Genomic DNA, 25,502 nt, shown 5'->3' on the forward strand with positions numbered 1-25,502 from the left:
TACGCCGTGGTTCCCTGTTCTGACGAGATAGTTGGGTTTGAAATCCAAATGTTTCCATGTCTTTTCCTTGCAGGTAGCACTGGACAAAATATCACAGTTCACAAGGTCCCCAGGAGCCCTCTCAGTGGAATTCCAGTGAGGACAGCCCCAGCAGCTGCTGTGTCCCCAATGCAGGTACAATCCTTTCCGTCCTCACAGTTTTAAAAGAGGTGGACACAGTGTTGCTCCAACGTGACCTGGTTTCAGCCCTGACAGGAGGAAGGGGAAACCCATCTGTTTGTTTGCTGTGAAACATCAAATGCTGTAGCACTAACAAAAAGGATCAAAGTGAGTTTGTCTTGACCTCAGCTTAGAGGTCTCAGTGGACGGATGTGAACTCTTTGGGATACAATTCTGAACTTTTATCACCCTTGACCAGAAAACAGGTTTCAGTTATTGGGAGTGAGTTACAAGGAACATCACATTAAACTAAGGAGCTGGCACGTGAGCTGAGAGAAATGGGATAGTGAGTCTCCTTCTGACATACAATTCAGGGTGCTGGGAACAGAGCTAGGATTAGGAACAGGCATCCTTACTTTTGGTTTGTGACACTAGGTTGTGTTTAACAAGAGAAAAAAATGATACAAATAGAAGTGGGAAATAGTTCAGAAACCAGTATATTACCAGCTAAAAATACTGTCCCTTTGTCCTTTTATTTTTCACAGTTGTTTCTCCAGCTCTAGGTACAGCTGATACCCTGATGAAAGGTTTCTGTATCCCTTCACCTGCTTTGTGATCTTGAGATGGCAGAAACTTCTTCTTTCTGCTCTCCTATTTAAGCTTGATGGCAAGTATTTTTTTAATAATCTTTTGCACCTTTATTTCACAGAGACATTCTGTATATAACAATGCCAAGCCAGCCAGCAAGGGCATTGCCAGACACGCAGATCTGTCAGACCTTCCTCTTGCAGGTAAGTTGTAGTAAATGTATAGATGTCGCCTCTTTTTATCAGCTAAAGCTTGTCATTAACTCTTGGCCTCTGCCAGGATATTTTTCCTCTTCTCATATGGTCAAAGAAAACATGAAAAAGGGTCTTCAGTGTCTCTGTTTTAGAGAGCTTATTAATTTTGTTATGTTTGCATTCGCATCTTGATCATAACTTAAAAAATAGCTGATTTATTGTGGTTTGCCAACACAAACTTGCCTTCTTTATTCCAAAGTATCCATGGCACCTCTCTAATCCATGCTGTGGAACTGGAGAGGATTGGATTTTACTCAACATGTATGTATCTGGAACAAGTCCAGAGCACTGTCTTTTGAGGCTTTATTTGTTTTTAAATTGAGCTTCATTTGAAATAAATCAAACATTTCAGATACCAATGTGAGTGTTTTAGGACCAGTCATATTTGGGCTTGAAATAGTTTGTTTTGAGAGTTCTCAAGAGATGAGTTTGTTTTTATTTCACACTTTGCTTTTGTTCTCTTGTCATTTAATATTCTTTTCTACCAGTGTTTGTTTCCCATTTTCTCTAGGGCCCTTTATTTTGATTATCTAGTCCTGATGTAGTTGCTGCATTGGAGTCAAAACTATTAACAACAGATTCTTGAATTTTTAAGGACAGATGAAATATTGTATTCCTGTAGTTAAACTGCAGGGAGGGACAAAAAATATCCATTGAAATCTCTTCCTTGGTAGACTGGATTTTCTGCAGTAGTTTGCTAATAGAGGAGAGAAATTAGAACCTCTGCTCATTTTTAGACTCTTCAGATATTTTTCCAAGATTCCCCTTCTGTCACTAAAAGGTGGAGGAGAAAACAGGTTATAGGGTAGGTGGCAGCATAAACAAGTAACATCTTGTCCATGCTTTTGGGTTCTCCTGCAGGAGTAAATGCTAAGCAAGCAGAAATGTCTTCTTCTATCTAGTGGAATGGCCAGAGTTTACTTACTTGTATCAGTTGGTTTCCAGAAAGTGTCTTGCATGAAAATATACAATGATCCCAAACAGAACATAAGACTTAAAAAGTCTCTACCCATCCACTGCAGAGTGAAGTGATCTGTCAACTGTGTAATATCCTGACAGTCCTTAACAATAAATATCCCACTTCAGGCCATGGATAATTTCTGTTATTACCTCTGGACAGTTGTTCTGTGAAAATTTGTTGAAATGAACAGATACTTTATTAGCCATTGTATGGTAAAAATTAATGGTTGCTTATTTAGCAAGTTCCTGCATTTACAGCTTCTCTTTGTACCTGGGTTTAATTTAGTTCCAATAATCCATAGCAAAGGCTTACTCACTGTAAAGTTGTAATAGCTCTGGTTCCAATCTAAATAATCCTAGAAGGCAGTTGATCCAAGCCCTATGCAAACAACACTGAATTAAAAATCATCCCCAAGGAAATTCAGAGTGAAGTAGTCTCCATAATAATAATCTTCTGGCTGATTCCATCTGACCAGTATCACAGCAGGGTTCTGTGATGTCCTTAATGTGACCCAAATGTTACATAGTTGGAGAGGAGAATGGATTACTTCACCCAGAGAGCTGGTTGTGATCTTTTCACTTAGAGACAAGGGTTTACTGGTTCCATGCTGGACTTTCTAGCACCCAGAAATAAGTCAAAGGGGGTTGAAACTGAGATAAGAAGGAATTCACACCTCTAGGTGATGTGGCATTAATTGATAATTATAGGGAGTTAACCAGAAAGGAGGAGAAAAAGTTGTGTTCCACATGCAATTAATTTCTGATAACATGATATGTAAGCCATAGTCCTGGCCTGTTACATCACCTCATGTACTGATATGCAGTGATTTGATTTCTATGATCTCTTTAGCTTCTCTTCAAAAATGCTGTCAGCATTGGATTCTATGGCTACTAATTTTGTTGGGTTTCTTTTATGTATCTAAAAATTTATATGCATTTATGTGTGTGTGTGTGTGTACACATCTATAAATATATATCTTAACTGCATGATATAAAAATAAATAATATGTGTAATAAAATATAGGTGCATCTGCTGTGAATATATTGAGACTTCCCAAAGTTCTGTCAGAGGGGATGCCAGGTATCATGTGCTAATAAGTGCCTTTTCCTGCTGCCTTGAGCTGGGTTGTATTCAGGAGACAAGGAGCTCTCTTTTTAAAGTTCTGCTAATGGCAGAAAAGAAAGTACTGTCCTAGGGCTGGTCAGTCCTCTGGTGAAGATATCTGGTGATCAGCTTTTGAACCTTTCAGACTGTAGATTTTGGTATTTCCCTTCATTCACCTGGGGCCCCTACCCCCCAGCAGGAGTATCAATCACAGGAAACCAGGCAGCCTGGACTGTTGAAATCATCAAAGCCATTCCTTGTTGCGATCACCTCTAATCTGCTCAAGGTTTCCTAGCCCCATGTGTGTTTAATGAACAAATGAGTACATTTGTTTAGAATCAAAACAACAGACTGCATATTGTGTGCTGGGTGGCAGGACAGTGATTAATCAAATTCCTCAGGCTGTGAACTGACAGCTTTTTCTTTTCATTCCCACAGACCTTCTGAAGGGGAGGAATGAAGAGCTGAAGCCAGACCATTACCTCCGCAAAAGCCCCTCCCTGGAATCCCTGAGCAAACCCCCCATGGCCTTCAGCAGCAGGATGCTTACCTCTACCCCCAGCAGCTTGAAACCCCAAAGCAAACTCAGGTACAACTCCAGTTTCCTGGGAAAAAAAATAGCACATTGGAAAGACTGACAGCATTACCTGGCCCCAGGATGAATGGTTTAATCTGGAGGACCCCGGTCTCCAGTGCAATCCCTCCTGGCTGGCCTGTCCAGTTCAGAATTTCCAGACTGTGTGAGATCCAGATATCAAAATTCAGGTTGTAATAACCACAGTTATCTGTAAGATGAGCAATCACAGTGGAAATGAGGATGACAAGCTTTCAGTTGCATGCAAGAATTCCATCCTGTGTACAGGATAATGAGGTCAGCCCTCATTATCTTACTGTAGCTTTGCATGTCATGGTGAGTTAAAAACCAAAAGCTCTGAGGGCTGAAGGAAATTGGACACATAATTTGCTTCTCTCCTGAGAAAAAGAACATATATATTTTCCTCTGATCTCCACCATTATTTCCACCAGTAGAGTGGAGACGAGGTGGGTGTTTTGATTGCTGGCCTTTCACTGTCCTCAGGGCCTTGAACTGCAATACAGCTTCATTTTTCATTTTATTCAACAACTCATTCTGCAGCAGCTCAGCTGGGTGTGAATTTGCTGTTATAGATCCTTTAGATAGTTTCTTTTAATTCTACACCCTAAATCCTAGTTTTTCATATGTAAAACAAAGAGGTTACTTGAAAATTTTGTAAGTAAAGCTGATGAAATTAATAGCAGAAATGCTGGGTTGACACACACCACTGAATATCCACAGGCTGCTGTTTTTTCAGCCCTTTGTGTGCAGTGGTACCACCTGAATTTGTCTCATGTGAAGCCAGATACAGAATGCAAGCTCCAAAAGCTGTTTCAGCTTGGTTTACATTTAGGTTCTGTGCTGCCATTCTGCTTTATCATATCGATATTATTTACACACTGGTGAAAAATGAGATTTCTAGCACATTTATTGTCTTCTCCCTTTTGCTTCCCTGGTTTAGTGTGGAGAGAAAGGACCCCCTGGCAGCCCTGGCTCGGGAATATGGGGGTTCCAAGAGGAATGCTTTGTTGAAATGGTGCCAAAAGAAGACTGAAGGTTACCAGGTAAGGGAATAGGTACATTTTTACTTTAATCTGAGAAGGAATTAATCACTTTCCAGTAGGTGTGCAGGAAGCAATGTCACTTCAAAGAAATATGTATATTACAGCCAGTTGATTTTTGTATGTTTACTTCTACTGGGTGTTTCCATCCTCTTCCTTCAGATTTCCTTAGCAGTGCATCCCCAATATTGCATTGTCATAAGTAATTTGTATGCAACCCCCAAAATATTTGCTGCATCAGAGGTTGTTGATGGTGAGAAACAGAGTTTATGTGCACAGCAGCTTCAATTTGGCATCAGTTTTTGAAATTATATTCTAATATTTTTTCTACAGGCCTCTCTCATTAATACACTACTGTGTGAGTTTTTATTTTGGTCCTTTTTCTGCAAAACCAAAGAAATATTTCATTGTGTGGCCTTGACCAAGTGAAGTTTGCAGCTTGATTTTACAAAGCAAGCTTTGACTGCTTGAGACTCTCTCATTTCTTTGCAGAGTGATTTTCACAGGGATAATCATTTGTCCAGGTCTTGTATGGCCATTGCTGTGTTCTCTGGCCAGTGCTGGTGTGCAGTTAAATTAGGCCTTTGATTCTGCAAAGAAGGCAATTACAGACAATATTCCATACTGGGTGTGCAGGATAGTCCTGGTTTGATATAGTGTTGGGATTTTTCTTTCTTAAGAATAATATTGTTTGTTACTTGGAGCAGAAGACAAAAGCAGTTTTCACCACATGATATGCACCCTGGAGCAAGTCTTTAATAAAAGCAGAGTCCATCTTTTAAAGTAAATAATAAAATATATTTTTCTTCACAACCAAACCTTTATGAAGCATTAACTGCAGGGTGCAGGAGTTTGGGAGAAAAGACAGTAGCTGTCCCTTTTAGTAAACTGGTCTATGTGAAAGTTTCAGTCATTTCTTAGCACTGTTTTGTTCATCTGATTTGCAGCAAGGTTTCACAGAAGGACAAGGATCAGAGAAAGTTCCTGACTTCAGACACACCTTAGAAAGAATAAAGCCAGGATTAGTGTTTAGCCTAAAAGGCTACAGTGCTGTCCCCTGAAATTGTATGTTCTGTGCTGTGTTGGTTGATTTTATATCCCATCTACTACATTTCTCCTGGTCTTGGATATGAAGGTGTGAGAGAACATTCCCATCCAATCCTCAGAAAACAATTAATGAAATACAGCCTTTCCAAGTCTAACTTCTGTTAAGCAAACCCATCTCCTGAGTAACACTTTCTCCTAGTAGTTTTTCCCTTTTCTGTTTGAAATGGCACATATGATGAGCTCCCTTCACTCTCCTAAATCAGTTTAACTCTGATGAGTTCACTGTTAGAAGTGTTCTCTGAGCATCAGCCTGTATGTTTCTTTCTCTGATTTACACTCAAGCTGGACTAAATGTATTGCTTTTAGAAATTACATGGCTTTGAAAATAGAGAGGTCTGTCTCGATTCTGTAGGTACAGACCTGGCACCAAGAGTGACAAGTATTTCCTCAGGGATAGAATAAAACAGAGTTGTGTTTTCCTGTGCAGAACCCACGCAGTGGAGCTCCCTGTGCCTGGGATAGCAGGCCACCCAGGAGGGATGCAAGGCAATCTGGGTCTATTTGTTTTTCCTCAAGTATCAGTCTCTGGAGGAAAGTGTGTCCATGCTTTGGAGGAGGGTGGAAGTCTTTGCTTCTTAGATGGCTGCTGGAGTGTTGTTGCTACGTGACTGTCCAGCTGATGTTTCAGAAAAAGCTTTGTCGTTTTGGTTCCTGCTCTGGTGATGCTCTTGTTCTGTTCGTGGCTGTTCTCTGTTGTGGGTTTTCAGCAGTGTTTGAGAACAAGCAGGTGGAGCCCTGACAAACTCTGTGTAATCCTGGAGGGTCTGAGCAGTTCAGATTGTGATGTGATGGGGGCCTTATTACCCAGAGTGTAGGTGTAAGATCTCAGGACAGAAATTAAAGTCAGATGAACCAAAGGACAGTCACAGTATTGATTTAGGGTGAGAGTTTTCCCTCTCTGCCTTCACTGCTTCCTTTAGAGGCATTCTCTCTTGGACATTCTTCCTCAGATTCTCATTCCCATTGCACTCTTTGCAGTGCATTCACTAACTCCTCTTGAACTTGCCTTTCCCAGACCCTTGCACTCTCACAGTAAGGCTGATGTTAAGCTCCACAGGGAGTTTTTATCATTCTTGAGTACAAGAACTGGAATGGAGTAAAGAACGTCATCCTCCTTCCTGCCTCAGCCACTGCAAGGGTGGGAATGAGGTAATGGACTCCACGGAGCAGAACCCTGGTGACGTGCATGACTTCTTTTCCATAGATAATATCCGTGTCTGTGAGGCATCATCTGTGCAAATTCCAGGATAATCTGTCATGTAGTTTCTAACTTGAAACCCAGAAACACAGAGAACTTTGGATGCAAACTGTTTTCAGCCCTGTCACAGTAGAATGAGAGAATAAAAATAAAAAGCTGCTTGGCTGCCTAACTTCTGTTTTCAGTGGCAAAATGTGTGATAACAGTTCCCCATCTGAGCTGGGGAGAAAGAGGGAGATTCCTTTCTGTTTAAATGATGATTTCATTAAACAGTATGAGCAAAGTGGATTAAAATAACTGATACTCTCAGTAGCAGCTACTCCCCATGTCCCAGATTCCCTGAGGAAAGTTGGATTAGTGACCTGGGAAGGTATCTGGGGATAAGACCTAGAGATCAGTACACAAGACTGCACTTCTTAAATGCTTTAATCCATATAGAAATTGGCATCCTGCTCCTGGCATATATCACAGAATCATTTAGTTTGGAAAAGATCTTTAGTATTGAATCCAACCATAAACTATCCTTGCATGGACTACAGTGGGAACATTCCCTGGCTTTGAACTTCAGTGTGTTCCCCAGGAGGCAATCTCATAAAACAAAACAGGGACACTGGGGGGAGTTGAGAGAAGTGCAGCACAAATTAGTAGTGGCCTGGAGGCTTTTGTTTGTTTTTTAAAGAAAGAAATTGTATGAGTTTACAGTAACTGAGGGGAAACATGAAAGCATCTATGTTTCTGTTGTCTGCTCTCTCAGTTCTAAGATCCCTATTTAAACAGTGATTTGATATCAAAAAGAGATGAGCACTAAGGGGAGAGAGTATTTAGAACATGAAAACAGAATCACTAGAAGGAAAATAAAGTGGAAGTTCAGTTTAATGACTACGGGGAAAGAATATGAAAGTGGAATTGCATAAACTGTGGCATGATCGGTCATATTATTTCAATTGTTATGTTTTGATGCATAGATGAATGTTATCTGGCATTTTGGCCATTGATTCTGAATAACTAAGCAGGGGAGGTGCTAGAAAGTCTCAGCAGTAAGAAGAATTGCAGTGAGATCAGGCTTTGGGCTCAGTGTCTTTATGCAAAACGTCCTCATGGAAAATTTCCAGCTCAGAAAAACTAACCTTAATGTAATGTATGGTTCTCTATAAGAATTGTGCACTGGCACAGGATCTCTTTTGCCAGGCATACACAGACTGTTCCTTCTGCCTTTCTGAATTCGTTGACATCATGGTGTATAATGCAGGGGGCTGAGGTGACCAGACGTGAGAACTGCTTTTGTGGCTCTGAAACTCATTTACCACGAGTCCTTTGAACCACAAAGCCTGCTGAGAGGAAGCTATTTCTGTTAAAATAGCTTTTTCTCTGTTGTCTTGCGGGTTTTTTTTCATCTATTTAAAAAGATGCTGCATCGCAGCAGCAGTGTGAAGTGGGAGTTGGGTGCCTCTTTTCTAACAGTCTCTGCTCCTACAAGTTGTAACTCCTGGAAGCTGCTGAGAGTCATTCTTGTTGCATTATCACCTTCCATAATCATCATTAGTGACTGTGGTGTTATTTAAGTGCCCTGATTCTGTTTGCTCTCTGTGGAGACCATTTGTCAAGGGGCCAAACCTCTCTAGATTAAGTCTATTGCTACCCACAGATGTATTGTGAAAGCACAGAACTTCAAGAGGCACTTAACCCATGATCATTAGAATTGAGGATTATTGTTTCTGCCACACATACTCTCTCCAGAGAGGAGAGGGAAATTGCTGCCATGTTAATGAATATGGTTTGCTTAAAAGAACTGTTTTCCTGTTCTTTGCAACCACTACACACCCATCCTGTGCAAAGAGAACCTGAAACTGGCTCTTTTCACCAATGCAAAATTGTGGTGATTCTTTTTATCCAAGTTATGTTTGGTTTAACAAGTCCCATTTGGGATCCACTTGTTGAAGAACTACCATCTCTTACAACAAAGCTGTCTGTGTGGTTGTCCTAAGTAGAAGAATGCCAAATAGGAGGAGATGAGGAATGTTCTAGAACTGACAAAGGGAAATGGCAGCTATACCTCTGGAGATGTTTATGTTTCATATATTCTTGACCTGTGCATTCAAGCCATTGCATTACATCACCTCCCTGACTGTGGCAGTGTCAGTACACCAGCTTAAGGCTAAAGGCAGTTCTTCATTGAGCAAAGATGCAAAAGGAGAGAAAAATGAAGCTGTTGCAGTATTTGCTGTTTATCAAGTAATTATAGCAAGAGACTGGTCAACTAGTGATTTGGCAGTGGATAAAATATAAAGCTCTTTATCCTTTTGTGTTCAGTTTAAACTCAGACTAATACTAGCTTTTTGTTTATGAATTTGTGGCTTGCTTTCTCTCACGGGAATTCACATTCCTTTTCTTTTTCTGCTGGACAGTATTTCCTCCATAACCTCCTTGTTCTCAAGCTCTATTCCATGTCGTTATCCGCTTGCTTTTCCTGATACTTTTTTGACTGGTTTGCTGGCTGGATGAGATCCAGGACAGATTAAGTGTGACTCAAAGATGTTTAGGTGCAGATAGCTGGGGATGGGGAGGCAGTGTATTCCCTTTGGTCAGGTGGTCATGGATACAGTGCATTCTCCTTAGGGAGGTGGACTCTGCCCGGACAGACAGGCAGGATGACTATTTTTTGACTGCTGATGCATCAAGCAGTTGTTTTCCTGGGGCTGCACTTTGTGAGGACCTGCTTTATAGAACATTCAAGAACCCCTTCATGGCCAGTTGTACCTTAACATGTCCCTCTCTGAAGGTTTCTTCCTTATTCTGGAAACTAAGGGTTATATTTAGAAACAAGAAGTCAGTTTTACTTCCTTGTACGTCATCAGTGTGAGTAGTTGACATTAACTGTCTACTTAAGCATTAATCTTTTTTTTAAGTGTCAGCTGAGCACTTTGACTCAATCTGCACTTGAGTTATGCATCATCTTGGACCACAGAGAGCGAACAGAGCTGTGTAAATAATATATATAAAAAAAAATTATATATCTATATATGTATACAAATAAATGCTACCACAGTCCTCAGGGTTGGTGCTCAAGCAGGCAATTCTAGTAAAGCTGATTCTTTACCAGAATTAGAGCTGAATGGCACAAAACCCAGGATCAACCCTCTGAACCTGGGCAGAATATAATTCCTGGGACTTGGCTCGTTCAAACACTTCCTTTGACACCAATATAATGGAGCTTAGTTTGAAATCCTTGGGAATCTCATCACAGCTATGCACTGTCCTAAAGAAATACAGAAAAGAACCTACTTGTTTCTTAATCACCAGATGTGCATTTGGGTACAGGAGTGATTCTCTTACCCTTTTTTGCGTTGCTGTTTGTGTTTGTGTAACCTAAAACTGTTTCAGGACGTTTCCAAATCGAATCAGTCTCTCTCTCAGGTTTCTATCTAAACTAACCAGATTTCTATCTAATGTCCCCTCTGCCACACCAGCCTGTGTGCTGGGATCAGCCAGAGCCTGCTGAGCCAGCAGGAAAAAGCCCTGACTCACCAGGAACTCGAGGAGGTTCAGCTCTGGCACAACAGCACGTCCCCTGAAGTGCCGGTGCCAGCGTAGCCCTTGTGCTCGTGTTTCCTGAGAGCTCTGGGTCTCCTCAGCACTTGTTGCATTTTGACATTTAGAAGTAGGATATATGAGCAATGGGTTTTTCTCAGGAAGTTATATTAGCATATTCTGTGAGTTTCTGAGAAATGGGTGAAATTTCTGACTTGTCTCTGTGTTTCTCTGATCTTTGACGAAGAGGACTTTTCCTAAGAAAACAATGAACTCCTTTCAGAGTTTTGGTAATAACTGTTGAGATAGGAGAGTTTATGCAGTGTTTTAATAAAAATTGACAGTACATTGGTCAGGAATTTTGCTCCCAAGTCTGCTGTGGACCATCTTTGTGACCTTGGTAGTCTTACATTATAACATTGCATTGATTTCCCCAGCGGTCAAAATATAGATCACAGAATCATGTAATTGGATTATGATAAGTTTATTAATATTTGGAAAGATGCTCTGATAAAAAGGCCAATCTGGAGAATGTTTTAATTCATGAAAATACAGGCTGAAAATGTCAAGGTATTCCCAATTTATTTTTCCAGAATAAATGTTTTCTTTTCCTAAGTAAAAATACTTACAGCTGAATGTGTACGTGCAATTTCTCTGTATGTCCGAGCTGGACCCAGGGCTTGGGTCTGGAAAATAAATGCAGCAGCCAAATCATGGCATTTTGGGAATAATCAGGATGATTACCAGTGTGCTGGCCCCGTTCTCAGTGATGCCAGTGCCTAAACGTGCTTCTCCTGTGTAGCCAAATAACTTGAGCCAATCTTTTTTCACATAAAGGGCTTTATCCTGTAAACAAATACAAGTCTCTTGATTGGAGGGATAAAATAGACGCCCATGCAGCTCTCTCATGCATAACTTTCTATCCTGCTGGGTAATTTTAAAAATAGCATTTGCATTCTATCCATCCCAAAGTCCAAGACGCTTTCCTTGTGTTGCCTGGATGCACTGACAACCCGTGAAAACCCTGAATTGATTGGGCACCACCTGGAACAGCTCCAACCTGGGAGTTTAACTGGGAGACAGCTGAGCCCTGCAGCCTGGTCCATTCATAACCTTTGGTTTTGGGACCTCTTCCCCACCTTGTTTCCATCCTTTACCGTGAGCCTGCTGCAGCCTGTCCCTCCACCCAGGAATTCCAGGACATGCCTAATCTCTGAACTCTCAATACAGATAATTAGAAAGAGCTGTGGGAGCAGCCAGTGTGGTCATTAGCAATTCTGCACCAGGGCTCCAGGCAGGAAGTAGCTGTGCTGCTGTCTTGGACACAGAGTGGAGCTAATTCCTCCCCCTCTCTCCCTCCCCCCTTCCCCAGAGTATCTGTGTGGTCCTTGGAGCTGTGCTGCTGCATCCTGCAGCCTTGGGGATGAGGGGACACAGCCCAGCCTGTTTCCCTGTGGCACTCACCAGTGGTGTCATTTACAGGAGTGGCTGAGAAAGCTGATGGAAGTGTTAGTTGTGTGGCAAGCAGGGAGTTGGCTTTCAGCAAGTGAGCGTTGAACAAGGGTGATTTAGACTGAAGAGAAGTGCAGAGCAAAAGTAAGGACTCACCAGTATCTAATGGGATTACTACAATAGGGAGAATTTGTTAGTCCCTGGTCTTGCTGGGTAATCCACTTCTGCCTCTCCAGGCAGAGCTAACACTTACTTTGCCCTCTCATGCAATATGACAGTGGTTTAAATTACAGAAGTACCAGTCACACTTGATAAATATCTTTTGTCGCCATTACCTCATCTCTGAAATGACCCAGAGGCATTGACAAAATTGCTTCTGTTTAGACCAGCTCTTACTTGACCCTGTGTGTTTGTGTAACAAACAACCAGCTCCTGCTAAACTCAGCTTTATACATTTTCTCCCTCTCTTGTGCAAAGCAATATAAACTAAGATCCAGAATAAGGAATATGTAACTTCACCAGCCTTTAGTGAGACCTTTGAAGTTGGTGACTTTTAGTAATGAGGATGTCGTCATGGGGTTATTTGCACTCAAAACAACTCTTATTATTTGCTAGGAAACCTTCAGATATGTTCACTGTGTGTTATGTGCACTGTGCCAGCAGCTGCTCTCAACCCTTGTTCACCAGAATGTGTTTTCTTTATAAGAAGTCAGTTTTTATATATTGAAATGTAAATAGAACCTGAAGAACATGACCAAAAATCTAGTGACATGTTTGCCAGTCCACACACAGTCCTGGGAGCAATAGACCTGAAGGGCAAAAATAGGGGCTGTTTGGCTCATTTGAGGGAGGTTACTCGTGTAGGGTTGCAGGGATGGCTTCAGTGTCAGGAGTAACTCACCTTGCAGGCAGAGGAAATGGGAGGGTACATAATTACTTTATCACCAGTACCTTAAATGTCTCCCACTTCCTACTACTTTCATTTTTTATTCTTGTGAAAACTTCATTTCGGCACTACCCCTCTTCTGTAATCAAAATACCAGAACTAAGCTGCCTTGTAGAGGTCCTGGACCTCCTCAATACCTCATGAAGCTGAACTGGAAGACTGCACAGATCATTTGAGAATGGCTTTACAATTTACTCTGGATGATTTCTCTGGGACAACTCCTGTTCAGATGAGCTTGTTTTGAGCACAGAACTTTAGGGAGCATCATTCCACCTATTGTTACCTCTGCCTCAACTAGGAAAAGTAATAAAGAAAATTGGACCTGCCTGACTTTTTGGTATCTTCTCTAGCTTTTGAGACTAAAATAGTTGGGAGCTGAAAAATCTTTGTGTAAGATGCATGATAATAACCTTGTTAAATTTTCTCTTTTTAAGTGTCCCCACTCCAGGTGACTACTGTAGCAAATCCATGGTGGATGCTTTTGCAAAAAAATATAGCCATAAACCCTGTAATGTCTTGTCTTTGCTAAAAGGCTCATTTATTCACACTTACTGAAGCAAATGTTAAATGGTAAACCCGAGGCAACACTTGTGGCAGCACTGGAACAAACAGAACCTAGGAATGCTGAGAAGTAGGGATTCTTTATAAAAAGTAAATGAGAGAACTTTTAAAGAGCTAGCACCAGTTTCCTGTCAGCTCACAGTGCTGTTATTACCTGATTTAACAGCATCTTCACAGAGCATTTCGTTATCTGAGCTCTGTTGCTCCATACATGTCACCAGCAATAAGATGCTTGGCTGACTGACATGCTGGGAGAAGCATTGGAAATATGGATTATGGGACTGAAACTTGTTGTTTCTAAGAAAGGTTAAAACAATTCTTATGGAGACTGCAGTTGCCTGCACCATTTGAACCAGGGATATTAATACAGCCTGGAGGATAGAAGGTCATTTGGCTTCCTTCCCAGTCTTGGCTACCCACTTAATCTCTATACAATACACAGTGTTGCTGTTCCTGAAGTTATTCTGGATTTTATTTTTTTTTTATCAAAAGGCATTACTTTATTATGTGTTCCACTTAGCAGAAAAAGATTTGTAAGAGAATTCAGAAAGGTTCCTGGTAGTAGATTGACTAAATGTGATATGTAAATCACTTCAGACTTGCAGCTACCCACTGAAAATAGCTGTGTGCAATTGTCCAAGTCATCTGGGTGCACCCTGTAATTACAGAAGAATCCAGGCAGCCTTTAATTTCAGGTATTTATGCCTTTCATCCATGTTAACTGGACCTGACCACATTTCTCATTCACCCCTATTTCCAGTAGATTGCCCAAATGTTTCATATCTTTGCTGGAGCATTTCAGATGAACTGGAGTGTTTTGTTTGCTCAGAAGATTGGTCATGCTAAAAGGAGCTATTCTTCACTCATGTTACTTCTTAGGAAGTGTTTAGAACTTGCCTGGTCAGAGCCTGAAGTTTGTACACTTCCTTTGATAGAACTTTTTTGTCTGAGTCCTACTGACATGGCCCCAACCAATTAGGATGTAATAAATCAGATTAGATTGGCAGTTTCATGCAGCTGTTGTTAAAGATGGGCAGGTTTAGGTCATCTTTGGAGGTTGCCTTTGCAAGTGCCTTGATCCATTTTACATTAGAAAGGTCAGGGTTCAGATGTGCAGAGATGTGGCTCACGAAAAGGAGGTTCCTGTTCAGACATGTGTGTTTAAATATAACCAGGTGAAAACACTGAGCTGTTCAAGACTTGGCCTGTGAGGAGATGTGAGTCTGGGTAGGGATGAGCTGGAAGGACAGCAGAAAGCTGAGCCTCCTAAGGGGGAGCTGCTATTAAAAACAAGGCTTTGACTTGTCCAGTATATTTATTTTAACCTGTTCTGTTTTCAGTATTTAAGTTTATATTCTGTATGGGCTGAACCTCTGAACCTCTCTATGGGCTGAACATGCCACTCTGGCATGTTCCTGGTGTTCCATTCCATCCCCATGACTTGGTAGAGGCAGGAGGGTATGTCCAACGCTGAGGGGAGGGTGGGAAAAATGATGCTCAGGTCGTATTTACTGCAGGCTTCCTTCCACAGAGTTCCAGGCTATCTTCAAGCTGATTCATGTCTATAATTGATAATTCTGGGTCCTAGAGAGAAGATTCTGACTCAGAGAGCCACTGCTGTGGGCACAGTAACATCTGCACAGTGGGAATATCTTGTATCAGTATTTTAACATGCTCAGCCTGTAAGGAAGAGCATGTGATGTCATTGTTGCTTTTTGCTTGGAGTCAAAAATCTAGTGAAACCTAATGGGGTGGTGTTTTTTCAGATAAACAAGAAGTTGTTTTTAGTGAGAACAGATCAGACAGGTTTCCCTGTGTGTCTTTCCTGTGGCTCTCAGAGGTCTCTGTTATCTGCAAGCAAAGGTCACATTCCCAGGGCAGGGGGCTGAGTTTAATCACTTGCAGGTGTTTAGTGTCTTTTAGACTTGGCCTGCCACTATATCATAGATAATACATTTGCTCTCTAAATAACATTGCCTGGATTTTTTTTTTTAATTTTGCCTAATGTCAGGTACTTTAATGTTCATAGAAACAAACCATACTGGGTACTTTGGTACTTTGGTAGCTGTGCTTCCAGATCCCAGTCTCTTATTATTCCCAGTGTATGTGTAGTAGCTCACTGATGAGCTTTCATTTGAAGAGAATGAACTATTTTCACTGACAAGTGGCACTGCAGGTGTCTTTAGCAGTGTGGATCCCCTGATGTTGTGCTGAAGACTTGGGTACCACTGACCACGAGATGTACTGGGACAATGCGATGCCAAACTTTTCATGCTAAAGCTCAGTTTGATCTGCACTCCCTACTTCACTTTCATATTTCTCCTTATGCTCATTCTGCATCTTCTTCCTAAATGATGCCATCCTTTCCAGATTAACTTCCAGGGGTCTCATGAGAAACCACGTGCAGTTTTTCAGACCTTAGGGTGGGGGTTCTGCTGTAAACACACTGGGAGACAGAAATCACCAAGCTCTCCATGCTGAATTTGGGACTGTACATTGTCAGCATCAACACAAATAGCTCCCAGATATTCATGGGCTGTGTGTTGAGGAGCAGAGAGGTGGGGCAGAAAGACTGAGACGGGTTATGCTGCCAAAACAATCAAGAGAAGTGAATAGTTTCCGAGGTGTTCATTCCCTAAATTGTTTTCCTTTTTTTATTTTTTTTTTTTTCAAATGGCTTCAGGGGAGCCAGAGATCTTCCGAGAAATCAGAGTTGTCTCTGTTTTGACTTAATTCCTCTTGGTGTGGTGTAGTGGAGGAGGTATTACAAATAAAGCTGCAGTGTAGCAAAACACAGATCACTTTCCATTTACCATGACCTTATATCCCAAATTCAAAACTAGTTAACACAGAAGCCAAGATGAAATGCCACAGAGGGGTTATGCCATGTATGAAGTGGAAATGCCTTTGTTTGGAGGAAAATAACCAACATTCATTGATGCTTGTTTGTTGGAGGTAAAAATGGAGCTAAGTGGTTTTGAGTATGTCTAAGTGTTTGCTTGTGCACTATTAACTGAACAGTTGAGCTGAATCTTTGAACATTCATTTTGGGTTTTCATAGAGGACAAAAATTCAGATTTTAGTTGGTTTTCTCTGTTGGTCAGGGCATACCACTTTGCAGTAGATTTCATCTGTGGTTTAAATCTGGTCAGCAGAACCCCATCCTTGAACTTTTGCTTGTTTGTAAGACTTGGATCCAAGAGTTATTGAAGCTGACTGGCTGGACAATGCTGTTGGGGATGTGAAGATTTTTGAACTTATTTCGGATTGTTGTAGACATTAGTGCTGTAGATATTGGTAGATGGGAGGAGGAGAACATTTTTAATTATAGCTAGAACTACAAAGAGGAGTAAAATTATCAAACTGATGGTGGGATAGTGAAATACTGTAGGAAGGAGCAGTTTGGGATCTCACGTGTCTCATAATAGCATCATGAAAACAAGGATAGATAAAATGTTCCCACACAAACAAGACTTGCCTTTTTGTCTAGTCCTGTTGCGCAGCTAAGGCTTTGTTTGTTCCTGTTTCCATGGCCTTTGGCAGAGGGGAGGAACGACCTCCATTTTCCATTTCTATCATACAATATAAAATGAGAATATTGGCATTTGATGATAGGCTATTTGCTGATAAAACATACTGGCCTCAATAAAAACACTTCTATAACTTGGCAGTGAGTCCTTTCCCACTAACTGCAGATTGATAAATAGAAAGGAACTTGTTTGTCTGCAACTTCAAGAAAGCAGAGTAATCCAGCTTCTGCCAATTCCACAGACACAAACTTTGGGCTTCCACGGTGTGACTTTATGGAACAGGCAAAGCCCAGGCAGCTTTCAGAGCAAAATCATTTTTTTCTTATGATGGTGTTCAGCCAGTGCCTCATTTTTCTTTAATCTCCACTGACAGATGTTAGTAGGGCCCAGCACAATGTGGTGGCTGGTGCAGTGTGGTGGTGTTGGCTGCTTTCTGAGCCCATTAGGTTTGTGGATTTATTACAACCAGATATTCCAACCTGAAATACTCTGTACTGCTTCAGTTTGAGTCATGTTTGGTTATGGACATTTATTAGTAATTTGAAATCCTGTCTGACTGGACAAAGTCCAGGTTGGACAACTAATCATCATAAGCAAAGAGCACATGCTAAAATAATTCCTGTCTGGGTTTTCTTGTGTCTGCATTAGCTGTTGTATGAGAGATGCAGTGAAAGCCTTGCCTTTTGGGGAATCTTGAGAGAAACCACAAACTAGCTAAAGAAAAGGGAAGTGGCAGGTTGCCTGATGTGAGGTTCAGCACACAGGATGATGTGGCTGGTGAGAACGATTGGGGGGTGGCTCCACACCTGCCGTGGTGTGAGAGATGGGGCGGTTCCGTCGTGCCCTGGAGCCTCCCCACTCCAGCAGTTGTATCACTTAGTTCACTGTTTTGTTTTTAGCTGGTATTTGGAACCACAGCTGCTGCTACAGCAGCAAAACTTAGCCCTGAGAATTCCTTAGTGTGCTGGTATGGCCAGTCAGTGCCCACAGGAGCATTGGAAAGGTCACCTTGTTCACAGGAGCAGAACTGGGCCACCAGCCTGATTTAAGTACAGCTCTGCCTCTTGAGAGAGTCCCTGTGAAGAACCCCAAGTGCACTCTGTACCCCCAGAAGTCTCTGTTTCTTAAAGGGGTTCTCTACAGATGGGCTGACTTTAAAATAGCATTTTCTGTTTCACTGTAATCCACGTTCTGGAGTTCAGCTGTCACGAGCAGGGAAACTGGGCTTTCTCTGTGCACCCTTGGAGTGAGTTATGTGCCCAGCAAAGAACAGTCCCACTGTCCAGCAACAAGGGGAAGGAAGATGTTTTTTTACCATTTAAACTCACAACTATATTAAGACTATTCCAGATGTTTCTTTTTCACCTCCCTCCTTTTGGAGCTGGCGGTGGTGGGAGTGTCACTACAGATTTTCCTAGCTCAGCTCTGAGTTTAGCTCAACTTTGGGGTTTTTGTTCCATGACTGCATAAAATCTATGGTTTGGAGATTTTTTTGTGTGTGTGTTGTGTAGCACTGTTCAGGGATGGTTCATGTTTTGTCTTACAGAATATTGATATTACCAACTTCAGCAGCAGCTGGAGCGATGGGCTGGCCTTCTGTGCTCTCCTGCACACCTATTTGCCTGCACATATTCCTTACCAGGAGCTCAACAGCCAGGACAAGGTAAGTTGTGTTGTACCTGCTCCTACAGCATTTGCAGAACTCACAGTGAATGGAATGGATGAACAGGGGAAGGAAACCAACAGTGAGTTCCAAGAGGGAAATGCAGGGACTGCTGGATAAAGAGTCAGTGACAGGTTGGCTGAATCCAGTAAGTGCTGTGGGCAGCATCCCTTTTGGAAGGCTAAAGCATTCCTGGACTCCTGAGGCAGCAGCACACATCACACATGCTGGATTACACTAGTCTGGATCCTCACAAAGGGGGGGAATCTGGATTTACCTCAGACAGTACCTATTACAACAAAAACTATACTATATAAAGGAATGCCTTACATTAGTTAACACCTGCAGAGACCTGTCACTCATAATAAAGACAGAAGCTCAGTGGGTTTTTTTTCCAAGTTATCAGTTCCACAAGAACCTTTCTGTAAGAAACAGAGGGCTGTAGCTTGGGCAAAGTAGATGAGCTATTCGAAGACAAAGAACTTGTGAGTGTACCTTAGTAATCTGTGTGCAAGTGTGGAATCCAGTGGTTTACAGTTTTCAAATATACCTGCTCATTTAAACTTACTGATTACCCAGATGCAAGGCAGGGTTCAGGAATCATACCTTGGTGTTAATCCTTTTGAACTTTTATTTTTACAGAAGAGAAATCTGCTGTTAGCATTTCAAGCTGCTGAAAGTGTGGGCATCAAACCCAGTCTGGTGAGTGACCTTCTTTTAGCAAGGGAGGATTTGCTTCATACACTGTTCCAGTGCCTTTGTTGCCATGTGGCCAGTCTGTGATCTTGCTCTGAAAGTGTTCACATAGTGCTGGGGAAGGCTGTACCATCATCTGAAAGCTCATAGTGCTAGGAAAACTTCCAGACAGAACATGAAGAATCACAGAATTAATATAATTTGAGGGAGCTTACGAAGGTCATCTAGTATTGAAAAGAGGATATTGATTATCTCCTCTGGGATGCCAACTCCAGATTATTCATATTTTCATGGACAAAGACTTGCCTGTTAGAGCATTTTGTTTCCTTTTGGTTTTGTGTTTGAAGAAACAGAAAGATAATTCACTTTCTAAACTGTTCAAAAAACCTTTTCCAAAATCAACAATATGACAAGGGCGAGAGAAGTTTAATATGAAGGGAAAAATATTATGGGGTTCATGAGCTAAATACAGAAGCAGAGACATGCAAAGAAGCAGCAACTTAAATGAAGTTATAAATGAAGTTGTAAGTGAGGTTATATAGAGGATTGGTCTTTGCAGGTGGAAGAAATCTTTTCAGCCTGTAGGCTGTGTGTGGCTGTTTAACCAGTTTGTTTACGAGTTTCAGAATTGCACTTGGCCAGTAGATCACTCCAGTGTGTGTGGCTTTAGGGAGCTCTGGGGTGGAAGCAGAAGTGTTCAGTGGCCTCAGCTCCTCAGGGAACCCTGGTGGTGCTGGTCTGAGCTCTGCCCTGTGTGTCCTGTGCAGGAGCTCAGCGAGATGATGTACACGGACCGGCCGGACTGGCAGAGTGTGATGCAGTACGTCGCCCAGATTTACAAGTACTTCGAGACCTGAGGTGCAGAGCAAGAGCTGGACAGAAGTGGGGAAGAGAACAAAGAATGCTACAGATGCACTCGATCACTTTAAAAACCCGCTTGCTCCTCTTCCACAACCAACTGAAGCTCTTAGTTGGAAAGAAAGCTCTTCCGTAACTTTGATTACATCTGGGACTGCAACCAAATAAATACCTGTTGTCCATCTTTACAAGCCAAATTCATCTGTAATTTTATTCCCACGTGGAAATCACAGAGCATTTCCGAGCACACGTGGGATATTCCTGGAGATTCCCTTGGGCTAACAATGTTTGCCTCGACAGGAGACCTGCTACAGAATGAAGTTCTAAGTCAATGTGTACTATGCTGGCACTCAAGGGAGGCTGGGAGATTAATATTAATATTAATACAAAAGCTCACAGAAATGCTCTTCTTGCCAAAACATGCTTAACTCATCCCAAATACATGTTGTTTTCTTGCCTCTATGTATTTTCTAGAAGACCATGACAGATGCACTAAGTGTGTAGAACCTTAGCCTGAGTTACTCACACACCTCACCCAGTAACTGCACTAGTTTGCTCCTCACAGCGTAATCAGCAGGACAATAACAAGACCATTTGTGACCCTCTGTTCCATCACCAGTTAGTGAAAGAACTCTAGAAGATCCTGTTAGGTGCTGGGACTTCATTTCAGCTCAAACAGAAGTAATCTCTTTGAGGAAAAATAGATTTACTACTACAACTTTGTTACTTGGTTACTCTTGGAAGCCAGAGCTCGGTTTCCCAGCCGACTGTGCAGGCACAGTTATCACAGGAACGTTGCAAATGCAATTTAATAGCTTTAGTCTGGAAGGTGCCAGTAATCAGGTGATGACTCTGAGCAATACAGTGACATCTCAGTAGTTCATATTTTATGTGGATTGAGTGCAGTAACTTCTTTTTTTCTGTGTTGCTCCTGTCTAGTCAGCACAGATATGTAATTGCTGCATAGAGACATGAATCTAGAGACAGCCTGTGCCCTGTCCAATAAAATACAGTCCACAGGGCACTGTTACATGCTTGGAAGTGATGTTACCCTGTAAATGAACACAGTGATATATTAGTACCAATGGAAGTTGCATCTTCACTCCACAAATTACAAAGAATGTAACTGGAACCCGTCTCTGTGTCACGGACACAAGGCGCCAGCGAGCAGCTTTCCACCTCAGTAATGCTGTTAGCAAAAGGTCTGAAAGATGCTGTTCATTTCCATTATACTGTTTCTCTTATTTCACCTCATGAAGTTAATTTTTTCTCTTTGTCTCCAAGGGTGGCAGGATCAGACAGGCCACTTGATTTGTTCCTGGAGCAGGTCTGGGAGAGCATCCATGTGCAGGATCTGGTAGAAGGCTGCCTGGCTGCTCCAGGTTATGCTGGTAGGAGAAAGTTGGTGTTTAGTTACTGTGTTTAAGGCTGTGACCAGACCTGGTGGTTTGTGAACATTAGTCTTAGGGAGCTAGGGATTGTTTCTCTCTTACAAAAAATACTGGTACTCACTGCTCATAACTCCTGGAAAAAGGCTCATTAAACAGAAACAAGATTTCACAGAAGAAACTTGGTTTTGGGGTTTCTGGGGCTTTGCAGGTGGCTGATCTCAACCTCTGGTTTTGTTGTTTGATTTTATTTTTAATACTATTTAATTAGTAAACAACCTAGTTCAGACTTGGTTTTCTCACAGCAAAATGCTGGATTCAGGGATAGATGGTAGAGCCCAAGGCCAGTGAGTGTATTGAACAGAAAGGACGTGTGTGCCTGTTCTGCAGAAGGAGAAAAGCATCACTTGCTCTTAGTTTTAGTCTGACATTTATTCTGTGGGAAAGTCTGATTCCAATCTTTTGAGAGCCTGTGTGATAGAAGAGGACAGTGGCACGCACTCACAGTGCCCTTGCACGCTTGGTGTCATCCTGTACTGTGAGAAGGCAGCTGTGAATGCTGGCCAGAGTTGGATCTTTGCAAGAGAATGCTTTCCAGGGGAAATGAACTCTCCAGGATTTCTCAGCACACCCTCTGCCATCTCTGGAGAACCTGGGATGAGCTGCTCTCCGTGTTCTCAGATACAGGTCTCCTCTTACGGGATAAGGTGGAAGAGAACTCTGCTAAGTGGAGTTCATTTAGCCAGGCAGTCACACTGCAGAGCTCCACTGCCTCGTGGATGCAGCAGCTCTTTTCCCTGGAGGTGTCCCTTGGCAGGGATCCCAATTCTCTCCAACGGGCTGCAGTTCAGAGCCATAGTGAAGTCAGCACAGAAAATTCCATATTCCTCAGTGGGCTTTGGATTGGGCACTTGCAGGGATGAGAAAAACTGTTTTAATTCCCAGCCTCTGGTAAAAATTTCAAAGTCAGAGGGCTCCACTTGATGTAAAAAGAAGGATAATCTTAACCCTGTGGTCACTGGAAGTGTGTCCCATGTGACTCAGTGCACACAGAATGTGTGTTTTCCCTGTGTCAGCATCGTTTGCTCCAAGCCCTGTCCTGACACTGATCTGTGTCTCCAGGGCTCACTCCAACCTTCCAGACCATTCTGGGGGATCAAACAGCTTCCCCCCCCCCAATGATTTGTGCAAAGCAAAGTTTCTGTCATCTCTTTGCAGTTTGGTCTCCCATTCCCCCCAGTAGCATATGAATTTAAATTTGTCCTATATAAGGTGCTGCAGACTGGCCTGATTTTCAGAATCTACGGGCCTTTGTAGGACATGTCAAATTTGAAATGCAAAAGTTCAAAGCTGCCTTTAAATTTTAGGGAGTTTAGTCAAGGTAAGCTATGGAGAGTTTTTATAGGAGTTTTGAGAATCCTCTGAAGATGTCCTGGAGTGGAACATGTGATGGAATGATGGGGATGGTGTTTAGCAGCACGGATACCGTTGGAGCAGTAAGTTTGCCTAAACTGCCTAAATCCTTTCTGTCTTTGCCTCTTAGGAGTGATGGATCTTTCCCTGGTGCAGGCAGATGGAATCTCTTCCCATGTCACCATGTGCTCCCTGAATGCACCCTCACTCATAGGCACCTGCACGTGCCTGGGTGTGTACTTGGGAAGTCTGTTGGACTGCAGGAAACCAAACAGCTGATTTTGGATGAGCATGTGAGAAGGATGGTTGGAATGGGGATTTCAGTGACATTCCATGGAGGGATATTGCAGCGTGTGACTGTTGTGCTGTAGCTGTTAGAGGGGAAAGGAGATTACAGTGTGAAAAGTGTACAGTCTGGCTCCTGGAATTTCGGGTGAGACATAGAAGGTACAAATTGTTTCATGGCTTGGGAAGGTACAGAGGTGTGGAGGAGCCAGCCCAGAGTCAGCCCTCTGAGAAGGTTTTCTAGGAAGGCTGAAGAACTGTTTCAGAAGGTACATGGGGAGACTGAGCAGAGTGAGAGTCCAGCGTGTGAGGAGCAGGGAATGTGGGACAGACACACCTGGGCCTTTGTGGACAGCAAAGGACATCAGAGACTCCATATGGATTGTCAGCTTGAGGAATATTTCTCCTCAGAGTGCAGCCTGGGGTGGATCTCAGAAGATAAGGAAGGGAGACAGCACAGCTGCCTTTGCTGTGTTCCCCTTCCTGTGCCTGTGACAGTCACGGAAATGCAAGGGGGACAAAGATTTCCCAGTTCTTCCTGTGCTGCAGCAAGGCAGCTGTGCTGAGCAGAGGGATTTTTGGCTTGTTCACATCCCCTTTGAGTTTTGGCAGTTTTATTTTTGTGATTTGAAGTTTGTTTTTTACAGGTTTGCTCTGTGATTTATCTTGTTTTGTGTGTTCAGTTACGTGCGAGCTTTCTGGCCCGGCCGAATGTGTGCACGCAGGCAGAACAGTTGGTTCTTCCTTGTTTGATTCCTGACCTGCAACTCTTCAAAATCTACCTTTTTGCCTCCCTGACTTTCCCCCTTCCTTGGTAGTGACCTCGTGAGCCTGGGCTTGTTGGTTTGTTCATACCTCCCTCATCCTGCTGTGCTGGGGGACCGGGTATTCCAGCGGGAAGGATCTGACAGGGCCAGCTGTTGGCAAAGCTGAGCCTTGTGCATCTGATCACAGGCAGGGTCTGTATGGGATGAGATTATGCATTTTCCTGTCAGAAGAGGGCTATTGCCTAAAAAGACTCAGGGCATGGAGCATTAAGGCATTTTTAAACCCAGCAATAACTTGTACTATGCTCAGCTGTTGGTTTATACCAACTCCAGTGCCATCTACACTCACTCACTGATGCGGTGTAGAAACAGCTTCTCACTGAACTGCAATTAACATTTTTTTCTTAGCTGATGGTCTCTGCATTTTTGACTTGCACGTGTGCCAAGTCCCTCTGGGCAGTGCTGGACACAATGTTTTTATTGACTGTTGGTCCAGGCTTGAGTTTGCCATGTGGGATAATCACCTCTGACAGTTTTAGCTTTCCCTATTGGGTACAGATGTTACATCGTAACCTAATTTATACAAAGAGCACATTAGAATGTACATACTAGGCATTGCCAGATTTGGACATGCTAATATTTAAATATTAACATTATTAAAATGTATGATGCAAAAATCTGTGTAATATTTCTAATAAATCTTTTTCTGTTTCTGATGCTCATTGTAATGTTTCAGTTATCTACATACAATACAAAATCCAAGATATTTTCCATCCTTGGAAGTGTTAAGGTCAGTTTGAATAGGGCCCTGAGCAACCTGCTCTAGTGGAAGGTGTCCCTGCACAGGACATGGGGTTGGAACTGAATGATCTTAAAGGTCCCTTCCAACCCAAACCATTTTGGGATTCTCTTGAGTCTATGAAAACAGATACTTCCTCAGTCTGCTGGGAAGAAGGACTCCCAGGAGAGTTTTTAAGATATCTGTGGTTCACTGATTCTCCTGCACTGGTAGCAAAGAAAATTTTGCTCAGAATCTTCTTTTCATAAATACATGTTTCATTTTTTAATTTAGATGCATTTGGATGGCTCTCAGAAGATTGTTTTGGGGATAAAGGAGTGCAAGAGATCTCTCAGTTTGTGAAATAAGTAGTGCTGGTGGGACAGTAGGAAATCATCCAAGTGCAAAGGAAGGAAAGGGCACAGAAGAGACCCGTGTGTCTCTGCACTAGGGGCTCTTAAAGGACTAGAGGATTAGGAAAGAGTCGTCAAAAAGTGGAAGGAAGGACTTGTGACTTGAGTTAAGTGTAAAAATGAGTCACCAGTAAGTGAAGAGGCAGATGAGTTACAGGTCACAGAGCTCAAGCCACCTGGTAGCAGCAGCAGGACAGCCCACGGGGTGCAGAGGGTGA

At 42.4% G+C, this 25,502-nt stretch overlaps 1 protein-coding gene across 4 annotated transcripts in view; it reads left to right on the plus strand.

Moving 5' to 3' along the window:
- SPECC1 (sperm antigen with calponin homology and coiled-coil domains 1) overlaps positions 1-21,802 on the plus strand; it is a 77,007-nt gene extending 55,205 nt beyond the window's left edge. For all 4 annotated transcript variants that reach the window (XM_018076761.2, XM_018076762.2, XM_029961360.1 and 1 more), the window contains 7 exons: positions 74-174; positions 869-950; positions 3,505-3,655; positions 4,602-4,704; positions 18,570-18,686; positions 19,329-19,388; positions 20,150-21,802. In XM_018076761.2, the coding sequence (XP_017932250.2) occupies positions 74-174; positions 869-950; positions 3,505-3,655; positions 4,602-4,704; positions 18,570-18,686; positions 19,329-19,388; positions 20,150-20,239 (704 nt within the window). In that variant the 3' untranslated portion in view covers positions 20,240-21,802. The remainder of the gene's footprint in view (positions 1-73; positions 175-868; positions 951-3,504; positions 3,656-4,601; positions 4,705-18,569; positions 18,687-19,328; positions 19,389-20,149) is intronic.
- The last annotated feature ends 3,700 nt before the right edge of the window (positions 21,803-25,502 follow it).

The sequence above is a fragment of the Manacus vitellinus genome, unplaced genomic scaffold (genome assembly GCF_001715985.3).
Source record: "Manacus vitellinus isolate BGI_N305 unplaced genomic scaffold, ASM171598v3 scaffold_32_pilon, whole genome shotgun sequence".
NCBI classification, from domain to species: Eukaryota; Metazoa; Chordata; class Aves; order Passeriformes; family Pipridae; genus Manacus; species Manacus vitellinus.